Source organism: Schistocerca gregaria, chromosome 4 (assembly GCF_023897955.1).
Source record: "Schistocerca gregaria isolate iqSchGreg1 chromosome 4, iqSchGreg1.2, whole genome shotgun sequence".
Classification (NCBI taxonomy): Eukaryota; Metazoa; Arthropoda; class Insecta; order Orthoptera; family Acrididae; genus Schistocerca; species Schistocerca gregaria.
The window spans coordinates 55,674,031-55,693,327 of NC_064923.1; the positions used below are offsets into that span (position 1 = coordinate 55,674,031).

The window sequence follows — 19,297 nt, forward strand, 5'->3', positions numbered from 1 at the left end:
CCACGATAGCTGTGCCGTCTAGTGGAGAAACTTAACTACGAATCAAAGTTGGCGTACTTATACTGCTAATATTGATGAGCAATAATAATCGCATTCCGCACGTAAATATTAAATAATGACTTTATAGAACGACGTAAAAAAGTAACGCACAAATTCGTCCAACATTGTATTTATTATGCCATAAATGCAACAGTAATTAAAAATGCATATCCTGTAGTATTTTGTGTACAGGCCGTAAAAATAACATTTTTGAGTAATGTTTTGCCTACAGTGTATTGCAATACTGATAGATAGCATATAATACTTTTTGGGACAATATTTCAGAAGCTGACGACGTCGTTACGCAGCTCAAATACGCTCGTACTTCGCGTACAATTATTTGTTGTTTTGGTTAGGAAGTATCAATGATGACTTCTAATGGACCTATTTTAAGATAGAAGGTGATCTTTAACACATGAGATGAATTGTTCCAGTTTGTAAATTGTTCTTTTCGTATGCTATTTTGTAATATTCACTCCAGAAATCATATTTGTTTCCTGTTTCTCCGTAATGTATCAGCGTGTGATCCATACTCACTGACAATCATATCGTCAGGTGCAAGGAAGTCCTTGATGGTTTTCATTCCCTTCTAAACGTGGAATGATCTTGAAGGAGTGTGTTGATGCAGGCTCGAGCAACACTGATAGGCCTAATATTTTAATTTATCCAACTGGCAGTAAGGGCTTTATGATTCTGTCACCATGATACTCTTTAGTTTCTCTCCGTACTAATTTTTGGGGTTAATTCAATTCTTACAACGTACTTTTCTAGGCAAATTTCACGAGTACCCACTTCCAAAGGCTGAAAAACAAGATTACACCATCATCCATATCTACAATATCTGTGGGTTTTTGCGTGGTTGATACGCTAGCACGTTAGTTCAAAAATGGTTCTGAGCTCTATGCGACTTAACTTCTGAGGTCACCAGTCGCCTAGAACTTAGAACTACTTAAACCTAACTAACCTAAGGACATCACACATATCCACTCCCGAGGCAGGATTCGAAACTGCGACCGTAGCGGTCGCTCGGCTCCAGACTGTAGCGCCTAGAACCACACGTCACTGCGACCGGCAGCACGTTAATTAATGATATTCTTGATCACTGGACCCTGCTATAAAAATCTTTCAATGAAAAGCCATATCTGACATTTTCTTCCAAAAGCTATTTCTATTTCGTTAAGCATTACTCAAATGTCGTTATGAGACATACTTAGAAAAAGATTCATTTAAATAGCGTCAAATTATTGACAGTGATAACAAGAAGGCTGGTTGTTTGTCAACATAGATGGTCGATATTTTATATTTATCATCCATATTACGACAGTTCAAGTACTTTGGTATCGAAATTCATTCGTCGATGTTTAAATTCCCAATATCGAACTTTGTAAATACTGATGATCATCAAACGTACATAATTTCCAGAAACAAGTTTCTGATTTATGTTCAGTGAATTCCTCAGTCGTGTTGGTCCTTTTACGATTTACATTCTTGAAAGGTATCAAATGGTGCCAGCTGTTTGAAATTCTGAGAGAAATAGGGGTAAGTTGTAGGGAAATACGGGTGATACACAATTTGTACAAGAGGCACGAGGAAATAATAATAAGAGTGGAAGTCCAAGAAGGAAGTGATCGGATTAAAAATGTTTAGTCTATACATCGAAGAAGCAATGACGGAAGTAAAATAAAGGTTCAAGAGTGAAATTAAAATTCAGAGTGAAAGGATATCAGACATAAGATCGCCTGATGACATTGCTATCCTCAGTGAACGTGAAGAAGAATTACGGAACTTTCTGGATGGCATGAACGGTCTGGGTATAGAATAATGTTTGAGAGTAAAAAGAAGAAAGACGAAAGTAATGAGAAGTAGCAGAAATGAAATGGGCGACAAACTTAACATCGGGATTGCTGAACACGAACTCAAGGTATTCTGCTGCCTAGGCAGCAAAATAACACATGACAGATGGAGAAAGGATGACATAAAAAGCAGACTGGCAAACAGGGCATTTCTGGCCAAGAGAAGTCTAATAGTATGAAACATATGCCTTATTTTAGGAAGAAATTTCTGAGAATTTACCTCTGCAGCACAGCATTGTGTGGTAGTGAAACATGGACCGTGGCAAAACCGGAAAAGAGAAGAATCGAAGCACTTGAGATGTCGTACTACAGAAGAATGTTGAAAATTAGGTGGACTGATAAGGCTACAGCTGACTTGTCTGACCGTAATAACCGTGTGTATTTTCGATGTTCCTCACAACTGTCATGGACGGTGCGTGTTATTGGACCTATGTATGACATCTCACAATTTACGCAAGGAATCTGATACACACCCGCCTTACGAAGCAATAAATCGTCCTTTACAGAGCCGAGTAAGGCTGCAGTCTTTGTGGGAGGCCGGGAGACCATCTTGCCCCAGTGTTTCTCGAGAATACGGCCGATCTTTGAGGAAAAAGCACCTACGTAGGACAAAAAAAGCACTTGATCTGAAGGAATTACTATCTTCTACCCCATATGATACCTGCATTCTAGGCTTTATGTTGAATGCTCTTCGAGTTTGTTGCGGACCCTGTGTTCACACAGGGCATTCCATAAACAACAGTGATGTCAAGATTCTAACACCTAACTCTTCCTTTTTGGATTCTACCTTCGAGAAAGCTATAGAGATTAGATTAGCTACTAATTTAATAAATAGAGACACTGGTTTTAATTTGGACAAAGCATAGAATCTGGCTCTTGGGATAATTAAACTGCAGAGAAGTCGTCATGACGTCATCGTCGCCAAACATACATCGATAAGCGAATGAATGTCTGTATGCCATCGCCGCAGGCAATGTGTGTGCAAGGGTATCTCTTTGTTGCCGACCAGCGTCTGTAACTCGCAGGCGCGTACAGCCACAGTGGGGCATATAAGGCGGCGCTTGGCGGTTTCTCGTCAGATTTGCGATTAATTTGAATGATATGACTTCGAAATATCAGGGGAAGAAAATTAATTTGCATGGTTGGATGCTTGAAATTTAGTGGACTATTCATCATACCGCCAAAAGTTCAGGTAGAGAAGGGAGATGAAAATTTAATAGTCATGGGTGACTGGAATTCGACAGTAGGGAAAGGGAGAGAAGGAAACATAGTAGGTGAATATGGAGTGGGGCTAAGAAATGAAAGAGGAAGCCGTCTGGTAGAATTTTGCACAGAGCATAAATTAATCATAGCTAGCACTTGGTTCAAGAATCATAAAAGACGGGTGTATACATGAAAGAATACTAAAAGGTATCAGATAGATTACATAATGGTAAGACAGAGATTTAGGAACCAGGTTTTAAATTGTAAGACATTTCCAGAAGCAGATGTGGACTCAGACCGCAATCTATTGGTTATGAACTGTAGATTAAAACTGAAGAAATTGCAAAAAGGTGGGAATTTAAGGAGATGGGACCTGGATAAATTGACTGAACCAGAGATTGTACAGAGTTTCAGGGACAGCATAAGGGAACAATTGACAGGAATGCGGGAAAGAAATGCAGTAGAAGAAGAATGGGTAGCTCTGAGGTATGAAGTAGTGAAGGCAGCAGAGGATCAAGTAGGTAAAAAGACGAGGACTAGTAGAAATCCTTGGGTAACAGAAGAAATATTAAATTTAATTGATGAAAGGAGAAAATACAAAAATATAAAAATGCAGTAAATGAAGCAGGCAAAAAGGAATACAAACGTCTCAAAAATGAGATTGACAGGAAATGAAAAATGGCTAAGCAGGCATGTCTAGAGGACAAATGTAAGGATGTAGAGGCTTATCTCACTAGGGGTAAGATAGATCCAGCCTACAGGTAAATTAAAGAGACCTTATGAAAAAAGGGAGCCACTTGTATGAATATAAAGAGCTCAGATGGAAACCCAGTTCTAAGCAAAGAAGGGAAAGCAGAAAGGTGGAAGGAGTATATAGAGGGTCTATACAAGGGCGATGTACTTGAGGACAATATTATGGAAATGGAAGAGGATGTAGATGAAGATGAAATGGGGGATACGATACTGCGTGAAGAGTTTCACAGAGCACTGAAAGACCAGAGTCGAAGCAAGGCCCCCGGAGTAGACAACATTCCATTAGAACTACTGACGGCCTTGGGAGAGCCAGTCCTGACAAGACTCTACCATCTGGTGAGCAAGATGTATGAAACAGGCGAAATACCGTCAGACTTCAAGAAGAATATAATAATTCCAATCCCGAAGAAAGCAGGTGTTGACAGATGTGAAAATTACCGAACAATCAGTTTAATAAGTCACAGCTGCAAAATTCTAACGCGAATTATTTACAGACGAATGGAAAAAGTGGTAGAAGCCGACGTCGGGGAAGATCAGTTTGGATTCCGTAGAAATATTGGAACACGTGAGGCAATACTGACCTTATGACTTATCTTAGAAGAAAGATTAAGGAAATGGAAACCTACGTTTCTAGCATTTGTAGACGTAGAGAAAGCTTTTGACAATGTTGACTGGAGTAATCTCTTTCAAATTCTAAAGGTGGCAGGGGTAAAATAGCGGGAGCGAAAGGCTATTTACAATTTGTACAGAAACCAGATAGCACTTATAAGAGTCGAGGGACATGAAAGGGAAGCAGTGGTTGGGAAGGGAGTGAGACAGGGTTGTAGCCTCTCCCCGCCGTTATTCAATCTGTATATTGAGCAAGCAGTGAAGGAAACAAAAGAAAAATTTGGAGTAGGAATTAAAATCCATGGAGAAGAAATAAAAACTTTGAGGTTCGCCAATGACGTCGTAATTCTATCAGAGACAGCAAAGGACTTGGAAGAGCAGTTGAACGGAATGGACAGTGTCTTGAAGGGAGGATATAAGATGAACATCAACAAAAGGAATGGAATGTAGTCGAATTAAGTCGGGTGATGCTGAGGGAATTAGATTAGGAAATGAGACACTTTAAGTAGTAAAGGAGTTTTGCTACTTGGGGAGCAAAATAACTGATGATGGTCAAAGTAGAGAGGCTATAAAATGTAGACTGGCAATGGCAAGGAAAGTGTTTCAGAAGAAGAGAAATTTATTAACATCGAGCATAGATTTAAGTGTCAGGAAGTCGTTTCTGAAAGTATTTGTATGGAGTGTAGCCATGTATGGAAGTGAAACGTGGACAATAAATAGTTTGGACAAGACGAGAGTAGAAGCTTTCGAAATGTGGTGCTACAGAAGAATGTTGAAGATTAGGTGGGTAGATCACGTAACTAAAGAGGAGGTATTGAATAGGATTGGGGAGAAGTTTGTGGCACAACTTGACTAGAAGAAGGAATCGGTTGGTAGGACATGTTCTGAGACATCGAGGGATCACCAGTTTAATATTGGAGGGCAGCGTTGAGGGTAAAAATCTTAGAGGGAGACCAAGAGATGACTACACTAAGCAGATTCAGAAATACAGTAATACAGAAACACAGTAATTCTTGTGCCTGCATCTTAATTTCACCTGTAAGACGTTACGGAATAACGAAACGGCAGTTTGACACTAAAAAAAGATCATGGCTTGGTAGAACACTCACAAATCGTCCAATCTAATGCACACAATGTAAAGAAAACAGTTCACGTTCAGTCACCCAATAACTGCATTCACGAACGAGCTCCGTTAGAGTAAATAGAGTGCAGTGTGAATCTTCCTCTGTTGTCTCCAGATGACACCGTGCTGTGACGACATGCACTATGTGCACACGCTTTCTTTTCTTAGGAGCTGCAGGGAACACTCATCCACTAAGGAATGATGAACACCGAAAATGTATACCGCATTAAATGATGGTAAATCCAATGCTTAGAATAAAATTCAATCCAAATTATATACGTTTTTTACTATAAAACAGTGTAACTAGCATTATTGGTAATAGATGATAAATGCTTCACATCCCATGATAAACTACGCACTGTAGTGTGAGGTCATTTTCGAGAGGACATTGCTAGTCACCAACCATATACGAAACAGGAAAATATTTAAAATTTATTTAGTAGTAAAATACTTGTTGTAAAGGTAACAATATCTGAAACTGAAGCCTACGTGTATTGTGGTAGTGGAAACGTTACACATTGATGAACAAAGCATTTAAGTCCAATAGTGCTCAGAGCCATTTGAACCATTTTCGTAACACATTGGCTGTAGTGATTCCTAATGGTCAGTAGGGAAAGATGGCGATATTAATGCAATTTATTAAGCAAAAAAATAAAATAAAATAAAAATAAATTTAAAGCAAAAACTTTTAATCCCTGGATCGCAATTTTCCTATCACAATTAAAGCTCAATAAATAGTTTCTACCTGCAACCATCTTCAGATCGCCCAAAATACGACAAGGCAATGAATAAGTATTGGAAAGCATCGTTGGCTGCAGTCATGCAAGAACACGCAACAGCACCAAAGCAACAATAGTATGTAGTTGCCAACGCCACCACGAGCAAGCCAGGTTATAGAAGCTAATTACGCATGTTGACGGTCATAAGGGAAATTGTCCAGTTGCATGAGTAGAAGTTGGTTCAAAAGCTGGATATTTGCAATAGTATAACAATTATTCTCGTGAGAGCAGTATGTGCAACAGTTCCAAAAACTGTCAGCTGTTCCATAGCCTGGCTTACACAAGAATGCTCCTACGTGGCATTTTGAAATACGTACAAATTGAAGGATAATATGACAACGTTGCACAGCCACCAGATTGACAAGACAAGTCAAAATAGGAAAATTACGGTCTAGCTATTAAAAGGTTTTACTTTGAAAAATTCTTTGTGTAATAAACGACATTGGCTGTGTATGTATTATGAAACTGTATGTGTTTTAGGTGGTAGAAATCACGTAAACTCAAATTGTGACGTACTGGTTTTAAATACAGTAGAGGCGCAACTGATCTGTTTTGAGAAAGTAAGGAAAAACTTCCTTAGTATATTTTGCTATGTTATGGGCCACATATCGCTCTGGTTTTCTTTTGATCTGTACTTACCAGAACAGAACGAATGCCTGTTTGAAGCTACGTGGATGCTACTCAGCCACAAACAACAAGCAATTCCCTAGTAGGTGTCATCAGCACGGGATGAAAATGATGACATTCCGCAACCAACGTTGCTGTAGGAAGCTCGCTGACTGAGTGCTGGAAAAGCGACGGGGGTGGAGAGTTGGCGTGAGAAGGGTGTACAGAATGGGCGGGGGATGGAAATAGGGGAATGATAGAGCAAAATTCAAAGGTTAAATATGTTGGAAACTCGATATTCCATTCCTACTGAATTACCTGTATCGGCCATTCTATCTCAGTTACCCTCGATGATAAGCATACAACTTTAAAAAATCCTATGGTGGCCTGTCACAGGTACAACTGATGTATGTCGATGAAAACAGTTTTATTTATTGAGACTAAAAGTTTCTGAAAAAGTTTTTTTTTTAAATTTGGATATACGCGTATTTGAATCAATAGTAATTTTCAAAAACATGTGATACGAGTTTCATCATTCAGTGAATCATAGGGACAAACGTCCTCGGACGCTGTGAGTTAACAACAGTTCCCTCTGAGCGGCTGGACAGTTACACGTAATTTTAAACGAAAATGTAAGACAGGTTTATTTATGGCGTGCACACCTAGTCCGCACAGTTTTCTGTCACACTAGAACCAACCTCTTCACGGGCCCGAGTAATCGTGGGCATAATCTTCGTCGTCGCCCGCGTACAAGTCCTGTTCGTCCGAGTCCACCTCCACGGCCGCAACCTCCCCATACATTTCTTGCTGTAGCTGAAACATATTTTATTTCAAATTTACTTAGCTTTACATCAGCCGTCCTTAGCTACACAACTATCACGTATGTAATTTCGTTAAGGAAATGATTTGTTTCAGTAAATAAATAGTAATGCTTTCACAGCGAAGTATCAATTTCTTGATATACGCTTATTTTAACGGATAAATTACGAAAACTCCTCATTTGAGCAATAAACTCTTTCCTTTTCTGCTATTTGACTTTTACCGTTGCCATCAATTCAACCTGAATGCAGAATTACTGGCTGTTTTAATTTCAAAGTTGACGTCGGATAACTGATGACAAAAGAAGTATTTTTTCCTGAGTAGTTAAAAATTTATGCCTTTGGAATTGCTTCTTTTATTTGTACTGGAGAAGCTTCCATCTTGCTATGGTTCATGATTCTAAGTCAGCGAGAAATACCCCATAGGTTTTGATGAGTGAGTTTGTATCAAAATATGTGAGATACATGGCTGTAATTTTGATCGCATTGACTTAGAAATTGACGTTTATTGCACTGCTAAGGGACCATAGAGCTTTGTGTGACGTACATTTCAACTTGATACACCTACTTCTTCCTAACCAAAAGAGATTTTAACAGACGGAAGGACAGTCAGACAATCTGGTAACAAATGTTAAAAACTTGTTCCGTGTGATATAGCTACAAATTTACAGTTTTTGTATTTCTTTATTTTTGTTGCACTGTTAAACCTCGCTTTTAGTCATGACTCTATGCCAATGGGAACTACCGTACAGGTTTTGATGAGTGAATTTGCGAGTATAAAAATGTGGTCTGAAAGGCAGTATCTCTTGGCTGCATAGTCCTAGAAGCTTATATTTATTACACCACCAAGGGAATACAGACCATAGTATGTTACATAAATTTCAACTTCATATGTCTACACTTTCATGATAAAAAGAGGGCTTAACAGGCGGGCCGTCACACAGACACAGTCAGATAACAAATGAGAAAAAAAATTTTGTTTTCGTGATGCAATTTTCGCATTTTTTTCCTTTGATTGTTGTGTAGAACCTTCCCCCTTGCCACATGTCATGACACTAGGCCAACGGAAAGCAGCCCATTGGTTTCGATGACTGAGTTTGCGAGTACGGTATCAAACTACACTCCTGGAAATGGAAAAAAGAACACATTGACACCGGTGTGTCAGACCCACCATACTTGCTCCGGACACTGCGAGAGGGCTGTACAAGCAATGATCACACGCACGGCACAGCGGACACACCAGGAACCGCGGTGTTGGCCGTCGAATGGCGCTAGCTGCGCAGCATTTGTGCACCGCCGCCGTCGGTGTCAGCCAGTTTGCCGTGGCATACGGAGCTCCACCGCAGTCTTTAACACTGGTAGCATGCCGCGACAGCGTGGACGTGAACCGTATGTGCAGCTGACGGACTTTGAGCGAGGGCGTATAGTGGACATGCGGGAGGCCGGGTGGACGTACCGCCGAATTGCTCAACACGTGGGGCGTGAGGTCTCCACAGTACATCGATGTTGTCGCCAGTGGTCGGCGGAAGGTGCACGTGCCCGACGACCTGGGACCGGACCGCAGCGACGCAAGGATGCACGCCAAGACCGTCGGATCCTACGCAGTGCCGTAGGGGACCGCACCGCCACTTCCCAGCAAATTAGGGACACTGTTGCTCCTGGGGTATCGGCGAGGACCATTCGCAACCGTCTCCATGAAGCTGGGCTACGGTCCCGCACACCGCTAGGCCGTCTTCCGCTCACGCCCCAACATCGTGCAGCCCCCCTCCAGTGGTGTCGCGACAGGCGTGAATGGAGGGACGAATGGAGACGTGTCGTCTTCAGCGATGAGAGTCGCTTCTGCCTTGGTGGCAACGATGGTCGTATGCGTGTTTGGCACCGTGCAGGTGAGCGCACAATCAGGACTGCATACGACCGAGGCACACAGGGCCAGCACCCGGCATCATGGTGTGGGGAGCGATCTCCTACACTGGCTGTACACCTCTGGCGATCGTCGAGGGGACACTGAATAGTGCACGGTACATCCAAACCGTCATCGAACCCATCGTTCTACCATTCCTAGACCGGCAAGGGAACTTGCTGTTCCAACAGGACAATGCACGTCCGCATGTATCCCGTGCCACCCAACCTGCTCTAGAAGGTGTAAGTCAACTACCCTGGCCAGCAAGATCTCCGGATCTGTCCCCCATTGAGCATGTTTGAGACTGGATGAAGCGTCGTCTCACGCGGTCTGCACGTCCAGCACGAACGCTGTTCCAACTGAGGCGCCAGGTGGAAATGGCATGGCAAGCCGTTCCACAGGACTACATCCAGCATCTCTACGATCGTCTCCATGGGAGAATAGCAGCCTGCATTGCTGCGAAAGGTGGATATACACTGTACTAGTGCCGACATTGTGCATGCTCTGTTGCCTGTGTCTATGTGCCTGTGCTTCTGTCAGTGTGATCATGTGATGTATCTGACCCCAGGAATGTGTCAATAAAGTTTCCCCTTCCTGGACAATGAATTCACGGTGTTCTTATTTCAATTTCCAGGAGTGTATACTTCCAGTGATTTATTGAATTTGGCGTACTTGAAGATTGTTTAAGTTTTAGAAAACGGAGCGTGAAGCGGAAAAGGTCTAACATTTGTGATATTTTGTTCTGTTCCGATTTACTAGAGGGTTGCAGGCAGCGGAGGCTGCTGGATGCATTTATACCGTGTACAGCGTAAGAACATCGAAGAAGTCAAGTCAAAAAGTGGTTTTCTCATTTCAGTTAGGATCGTTTAGATGTGAATTATTTGGCACTTTCAAAATCTAACACACTTGTATGAAGGACGTTTTAATGGTTAACCACCACGGTCCACCCAACAATTGGTAAATGTGAAGAACTGCGACGATTTAATCTTCGTGACACACTTGCATTCAGTGGTCAATACTGGGGAAAAATAAAGGAAGGATGATTACGGAATAGAGAAGCTAGGATTAACCTATTGAGGAATAAAGGAAGAAACAGAAAACTTAAATCAGGATGACCAACGAGGATGGGAACCACTATGTATTAACGTTATAAAAAGAAAATAATGGTTGGCAAAACAAATAAACAAAAATCTGAAACGAAGGCCAGTTTGAGGGCACAAAATGTAATGTTGTGCATCTGGTGTAAGGAAGAAGTTGTTTTGTGTTAGAAAATTCATCCTAGGTGTACGTCCATTGCTGTTGGTATCTGTACGAAATTTGTATTTTTTATGGCCTAGTCTTCCGTACAAAATGCCAATAGGCTGGTCTCTCTATCTTTGTCTTTATTCATTGATGACCTCCGATACAATGTATGTGTTGCGTTTGGCACTCCAGCAATTAATTTATTCTTCTTCATGGTATAAAATGAAAAAAATCAATGAAAGCAGTCTGGCTCGCGTTTTGACATTTTATATTTGTTGAGAAACGGTTTCGGCCCTTTCCTTGGACCATCTTCAGGCTTACACCGCTGTAATACAGTAATAACGCGTATCCATCATAGACGTCGTTAGACTATTTTCCTCCCCCTACACTAAATACATACGATTACTGTATTGGAGCGATGTAAGCCTGGAGATGGACCGAGGAAAGGAGCTTATCCGGTTGCCTACAACTAAAAAATCTGAAAACGCAAAGAAGACAGTTTTTGTTAAATTTTTAATCTTCTTTAAATGTTTTATGAAGTCCGTACTTATTTCATATATTACTGTCAATGGACTGTATAAAATATTTTATTGTATTTGTCTGTGTACCCATAAGCGGTCTCTGATCGCTGTTTACCTGACATCCAACACGTCAAGGAAGTAGCCTTCTATGTTGCTATCGACAGATCTGCAATGTTAGGATGTAGGTGTATCACTGACAATTTCATAACAGCGGTAGCCCGCATCTCGTGGTCATGCGGTAGCGTTCTCGCTTCCCACGCCCGGGTTCCCGGGTTCGATTCCCTGCTGGGTCAGGGATTTTCTCTGCCTCGTGATGGCTGGGTGTTGTGTGATGTCCTAAGGTTAGTGAGGTTTCAGTAGTTCTAAGTTCTAGGGGACTGATGACCATAGATGTTAGGTCCCATAGTGCTCAGAGCCATTTGAACCATTTTTGAACAGCGGTTGATAGTTGTCATGCTGCAGTACTTGGAGTACAGTTACAAATCCGTGACACGTGGTGTTGTAAATTATTTTATGCTGATTCAGTCCTAATGTAATTATGGAATATAACGCCTGGTTTTGTATGTGTAATACACTAGAATCTGATAGTTACACTGTGTAATGCATGACATGACGCATGTAAGCTGAATTACTGCACTGTTATGTGGTTTTGTTAACGCGAGTTGCGTAACTTTTTGTTTATACATGGCGACGTATGCGGACATTGTGATGTTTTTCCACGTTCGTTTATTGCAGATGCCTGAAAATGACTTATGATAGAAATTAGCTAATCGTATGATTTAAAAGAAGAACGTTTACATTACAGCCTATAACGCTGCATTTTCTTTTACGATTTATTTAGAGGCTGTGGTCTTCACAGAAACGGAACATGACATTACATATAGATTGTGCGTGAAACGGCCGTCCTGGAATTAAATGAAAAATTTGGTAACACAACTGGAACATCTTAACTGAGAACCAGTTAATTTATAGGCAATAGCATGAAAAATAGAGTGAATTTACCAGGATCATTCTGAACCACACCAGGAAGCAAATCGCCCACCACGTAACTGCCAAATGTGTTCTTCAGTGTTACCAATTCTCCAATGCACGAGCGACGGGAATATACGTTGGCTGCGTTTATGTGTTTCTTGACGTGGCTAGCAATCAGGAAGTTTGTGCTTCGAAGATGGGAACGCCGTTCCACAGGACTACATCCAGCATCTCTACGATCGTCTCCATGGGAGAATAGCAGCCTGCATTGCTGCGAAAGGTGGATATACACTGTACTAGTGCCGACATTGTGCATGCTCTGTTGCCTGTGTCTATGTGCCTGTGCTTCTGTCAGTGTGATCATGTGATGTATCTGACCCCAGGAATGTGTCAATAAAGTTTCCCCTTCCTGGGACAATGAATTCACAGTGTTCTTATTTCAATTTCCAGAGTGTATGTGACATAAATCTCATATCTTATCACTGCACTGGCTTAGCAGCACCAATGGTTTACACCGACAAGCGACCGTATGCCTTAGTATGTGCCACACTTTTCAACGTGATATGTGTGTCCCGCTCCTACGAAAAAGCAGTCTTAACAGACGGACGAAGAGACAGAGTCAGACAAGAAATGACAAAAAAATCTTTTTCGTGTGATATAATTACAAATTTACAGTATTTAGATTTTTTCCCTTTGGTTCTTCTGTGAAGCCTTCTTTTTTGCCAAATTTTATATTTGTAGGCCAATGACAAGCACCCTCGGTCGGGTACACAGTTTTAATCTGCCAGGAAGTTTCATATCAGCGCACACACTGCTGCAGAGTGAAAATCTCATTCTGGAAACACCACCCAGGCTGTGGCTAAGCCATGTCTCCGCAGTATCTTTTCTGCCAGGAGTGCTAGTTCTGCAAGGTTCGCAGGAGAGCTTCTGTAAAGTTTGGAAGGTAGGAGACTGCTGGCACGGTAGCTCAGCGTGTTTGGCCAGAGAGCCGGTTGGCCTCTGTAATAAAAAACTGAGTAGAAGGTTGAACCACAGATCTTGAACAGGATGTCTTGCGACGTCCGCAACGACCAAACACAACGATAAAAAAAAAAAAAACGTGTTCGGTCTGAGGGCTAGCTGCCCTCTGTAATAAAAAACTGAGTTAATGGATCAACAACGAACTGAAGCGGGTGTCTTTTGACGTCCGCCCAGAGCAGATACAACGAACTAAAACGAACAAAATGAGATTAAAAAAAAGAAGATGGTAGAGCACTTGCCCGCGAAAGGCAAAGGTCCCGAGTTCGTGTCTCAGTCGGGCACACAGTTTTAATCTGCCAGGAAGTTTCACCCTGTAAGTTTTCATGACGTAGTGTGGGAGTAAGAAAATGTGACATAAATGAGTCTATCTGTCGATTGCATTGACTGAGAAACTTCTGTTTTATGTACTTCAGTATGTGACTTAAATTTCAGGTTGGTACGTCGGCCCATTCCTGAGAAAAAGCGCTTCTACCAGTCGCACAGAGGGATGATAAAGCGATCCTATAACGGCCCAGTTTTTAGCGAATGATGTACGGAACCCTAACATACGGGCAGATGTCAGAACAGTTGGGAAAGGTAGACAGCTCACAGAAGCACACTTACTAAAACAGCGGTGCAGGCTCCTGACTGCTCGTGTTCGATCATTTGTTATTAAGTATTACCTACATCACTTAGTTGCTGGAGCTATACGTATAATCTTTGAGCATTATGCTACATTAATCTACGGTAACACTGTCAGAGGCTGTGTTTAATCATAATACCACACACATCTTTAATCTGCAAAACTAGCGCTAGGTGTAGTGCTCTCGTACACTTGAAATGCATGAAATTTAAACTGCTTGAAGCTATGCGATATTCCGCTGTTACAAGATATTACAGTTTTACTGCTTTCTTAATTCATTTCCCCTATCCGAACTAAAGCTACAGCCAAGCGTCCGATGCATGTATTGGCAACTGCGAGCTCCTTCACAAACTCATTACGCCAGTTGTAAGCTACATTAACACCCACTAACGGATTCGTGTTGTGTACACCTGATTCAGACTGATGTAAATGGAATGAGCTCCACACGAGGCAGAGGTCCTACATTCATTAAACGTTCCTTAACTCAGTCATCTCACAACGATTATTAAATTATTAAACTTTCGTTGCATTCGGAACCGATATCCTTCATCAACATCAGTACAAGGTGTGAGCCAACAGGCACGAACACACTCTTCTGTTCGTTGTGGCATGGGCGCATACAGCCTCGAATGTCGTCTTGAGCGTCCTGTTTTCATACCCAAACAGGTGCTGCGTCAGTTCATTGTGGCTAAGGGTCACTGTCAAAGTATATGTCCACCCATCCCACTACAGACATCCTTTGTGCACGGTGAACCTTATGACTGTGGAACGTCAGTTAAGGAAACGTTCTTTCCTGGAGCCTCACTTCAGAAGTCATCCAAATCATATCTGTTGTCATACACAATAGTTCCCCAAACCGTGATACCAGGAGCTGGCGAGATGTGTGTCCCGAAAATCGTGGCTTCAGGTGACACTTCACAGCGTCATCTAATGGCCACGTTATCATGGATTGACGTCAAAATTAATAAATAAATAAAGAACGGCTCTCATCGCTGAAAACCACAGAATCCCACTCACTGTTCCAGTAGACTCTCCCAGTATACCGTACAAGCTTCTGTTGTCTGAGGTGTGGGCCTGGTCCTCCCGCACAGATCCGGGGCCGCTCTCCTTGCCCCACTGCTGTTCTGAATCCTTCCCGCCACCGCTCGTTCTCCAGTCATTCCTCTGCACCCAAATACCTGTGCGACCTATCGGTATGACGCTTCCATGACTCTCAACCTAAGGATTCGATCATTCTCTGGCCATAATTTAATGCACGCGGACTCTTGATATGTGGTGTTTCTGTTTGTGCCTGAAAAATTCCAGTACCATTAGACACATGTAGCAAGCATCTCTAGTCACAACATGCTTTTCTTTTCAGACATGACCATATTTCCGTACTTACAGTAAACTGGGGTAAGGATGAAATTTCTATCAGTGTATTCCGCAGGCATGGGTATACAGGAGTATAATAAATAGAAAATATTAGCAATTACACAAATCTGGTTTTTCTCTTTCTTCTACAGCGCACATCAAGCATCTGTATGTCTCATCGGATTACACTTAGTACAAAGGCCTTATAAGTATCGTGGTATTAACGACACAGAAGTGGCGAAGGAAAATTTTCCGCTCATCCACGCACTGCCCTGCTGACCTGGAAAACGTGGCTGCTGCCAGCTGAAATACTTAAGCAGGTGTTCCCACTTCCCAGTCGTAATTTTTCTTAGGACATAGAGAAGTAATATTTGTATAAATGAGGCCAAACTGAAAATCCCATGGTGTATCACGTTGGTTAATGTGTGCAGTAATGTAAATAATGGGTAACTTCGCCAAAGGAATTTCGTCAACATCTGGTGGAGATTAATAAGATATAAAAGCCTAAATTAAAAACGAATGACGTTTTCAATTACAACTAAGTATTAGCCAGAAATCCCACTTTTTCAACTCCATCTTAAGACTTGCCACATGGAAAATACTCAGATACACTGTTTGACAACTGCTAAACAACAACTGACACTTTCTAAGGAAAAACTGCCAAGTGCTACGGAATACCCGACCAAGGAAATGTATAGGGCGGGGACTGTTAACTCCAGCGGAGTCCATGCACGAACGATCTGTATGCATCCGACATGTCAAAGCGGTAGGTGGATCAAAACAAAATGCCCAGACACTCTGTGACCAAAATGGTACTGAAACATAGGATGACAGACTAAAGGCCGAAATACTAAATGTCTTTTTCCAAAGCTGTTTCACAGAGGAAGACTGCACTGTAGTTCGTTCTCTAGATTGTCGCACAGATGATAAAATGGTAGATATCGAAACAGACGACAGAGCGATAGAGAAAAAGTTTAAAATCGCTCAAAAGAGGAAAGGCCGCTGGACCTGATGGGATACCAGTTCGATTTTACACAGAGTACGCGAAGGAACTTGCCCCCTTCTTACAGCGGTGTACCGTAGGTTTCTAGAAGAGCGTAGCGTTCCAAAGGATTGGAAAAGTGCACAGGTCATCCCCGTTTTCAAGAAGGGACGTCGAACAGATGTGCAGAACTATAGACCTATATCTCTAACGTCTATCAGTTGTAGAATTTTGGAAGACGTATTATGTTCGAGTATAATGACTTTCCTGGAGACTAGAAATCTACTCTGCAGGAATCAGCATGGGTTTCGAAAGAGACGGTCGTGTGAAGCCCAGCTCGCGCTATTCGTCCACGAGACTCAGAGGGCCATAGACACGAGTTACCAGGTAGATGCCGTGTTTCTTGACTTCCGCAAGGCGTTCGATACAGTTCCCCACAGTCGTTTAATGAACAAAGTAAGAGCATATGGACTATCAAACCAATTGTGTGATTGGAATGAGGAGTTCCTAGATAACAGAACGCAGCATGTTATTCTCAATGGAGAGAAGTCTTCCGAAGTAAGAGTGATTTCTGGTGTGCCGCAGGGGAGTGTCATAGGACCGTTGCTATTCACAATATACATAAATGACCTGGTGGATGACATCGAAAGTTCACTGAGGCTTTTTGCGGATGATGCTGTGGTATATCGAGAGGTTGTAACAATGGAAAATTGTGCTGACATACAGGAGGATCTGTAGCGAATTGACGCATGGTGCAGGGAATGGCAATTGAATCTCAATGTAGTCAAGTGTAATGTGCTGCGAATACATAGAAAGATAGATCCCTTATCATTTAGCTAAAAAATAGCAGGTCAGCAACTGGAAGCAGTTAATTCCATAAATTATTTGGGAGTTCGCATTAGGAGTGATTTAAAATGGAATGATCGTATAAAGTTGATCGTTGGTAAAGCAGATGCTACACTGAGATTGGAAGAATCCTAAGGAAATGCAATCCGAAAACAAAAGAAGTAGGTTACAGTACACTTGTTCGCCCACTGCTTGATTAGTGCTCACCGGTGTGTGATCCGTACCAGATAGGGTTGATAGAAGAGATAGAGAAGATCCAACGGAGAGCACCGCGCTTCGTTACAGGATCGTTTAGTAATCACGAAAGCGTTATGAAGATGCAGATAAACTCCAGTGGAAGAGAGACGCTCAGTAGCTCGGTACGGGCTTTTGTTGAAGTTTCGAGAACATTCCTTCACCGAGGAATCAAGCAGTATATTGCTCCCTCCAACGTATATCTCGCGAAGAGACCATGAGGATAAAATCAGAGAGATTAGAGCCCACAGAGAGGCATACCGACAATCTTTCTTTCCACGAACAATACGAGATTGGAATAGAAGGGACAACCGATAGTGGTACTCAAGGTATCCTCCGCCATACATCGTCAGGTGGCTTGCGGAGTATGGATGTAGATGTAGATGTAGATCATGCAGAACGCTGTTTGGCGAAGGTTGTTGGGGAACTGCGATGATAACATGTCTGCAAGTCGATCGTAGACCAGCAGTTGGACGGTTCGAAGCGGGTCAAAGTTACGCTACTGTGGCCGCAGGAATGGGTGTATTCAGCAGTGTCACCTCGCCATTAAAAAAGGCCGCTGATGGTGGAAATGCTATGCGAATTCATGCCATGGTGCTAGACTGGCCATCACATCACAAGAGGATCGAAAAGGAACGAATATCTGACTCCTAGGCAGATCGCTGCGGATATTAAAACCGCTACCAGGACACGTGTCTCTGTTCGAACACTTCCGCGGAGATTACGTCAGGCTGGTTTCTATGCTCAGAAGTCTGTTAAAATGCATCCCACTTCAAACGCGCCATCGTTGAGGATGCTGGTTCGAGTAAGCAACAGTGACCCAAAGTGATGTTCTCCGACGAATCCTGCTTCACTGTAGCAAGTGCTTCTGGACAATAGTTACTGCGAAGAGAGAGCAGAATACGTTACAGACCACAAAATGTTCATGACCGTCATTGATATGGCACAGGCGTCATGGTGCGTGCTTGAGTTACCATTACAGCTCAGCAGTATTGAAGGGAGATTATTGTGGGTCATGCCCGTCTGTTTAAGGATGCGATAGGTCACGGCGTTCCGTTTATGGGCGACAATGCCCGTCCACACAGGACCGCTGAGTTATCGGACACACTGGAAAGTGGTGATGTTGAAAGGATGGAATGGCCTGCGTGTACCACAGACCTAAACCGTATACGGTATGACTGGGATGCTCTCTTGGCAGACGTGTTTCTCAGAGAACACCCCCTCCACGAACCGTGCAACAGCTGAAAATTGAGGGAGAAGTGGGACAATATCCCCAAAGGCCTCCTCAACAGTTTGGTTTGCAGCATGAATGACAGGTGCAAAATGTGCATTAGTGTCCGAGGATGGCATATACCTTACGCAGAGTCCGATATCGTGCTTTATTTTGGGAATTTGACCTGGTCAATCTTGAACGTTATTTATACCAGGCGTCCTGCTTTCCCATGTGGTGAAATCTACATCACGTTTCGTTATAAATATGCCACTCCACGTCTATCACGTATGTAATCTGCTTCGTGTCTCCATCATTGCCCGTGATTATTCCTGTCCAACAATGTCTCTGTTCCTTAGCAAGTGTCAGACTGTGTGTACAAATCTCTCAATCACAGCGCAGTGTTTTGTCGCCCAATAACATTTTTTAATTTCTTCTTAAGCCTAACGACTTGCCAATAAGAGAACTTTTAATTAGTTATATTTAGGACACCAAATAAAATCCCAGTATTTTAATATTTTTCAACTCCGTCTTAAGCCTTGCTACTTGGTCAATAAGATAGTTTCTAACGCAAACATGTATGGTTCGCTCTCCATCAACCACAGTCCATTA

At 42.3% G+C, this 19,297-nt stretch overlaps 1 protein-coding gene across 1 annotated transcript in view; it reads right to left on the reverse strand.

Moving 5' to 3' along the window:
* Positions 1 to 7,435: 7,435 nt before the first annotated feature.
* Positions 7,436 to 19,297, reverse strand: part of LOC126267124 (transmembrane protease serine 4-like) — a 166,269-nt gene continuing 154,407 nt past the window's right edge. Inside the window, exon 7 of the mRNA XM_049972042.1 lies at positions 7,436 to 7,778. Coding sequence (XP_049827999.1) covers positions 7,668 to 7,778 — 111 coding nt within the window. The 3' untranslated portion in view covers positions 7,436 to 7,667. The remainder of the gene's footprint in view (positions 7,779 to 19,297) is intronic.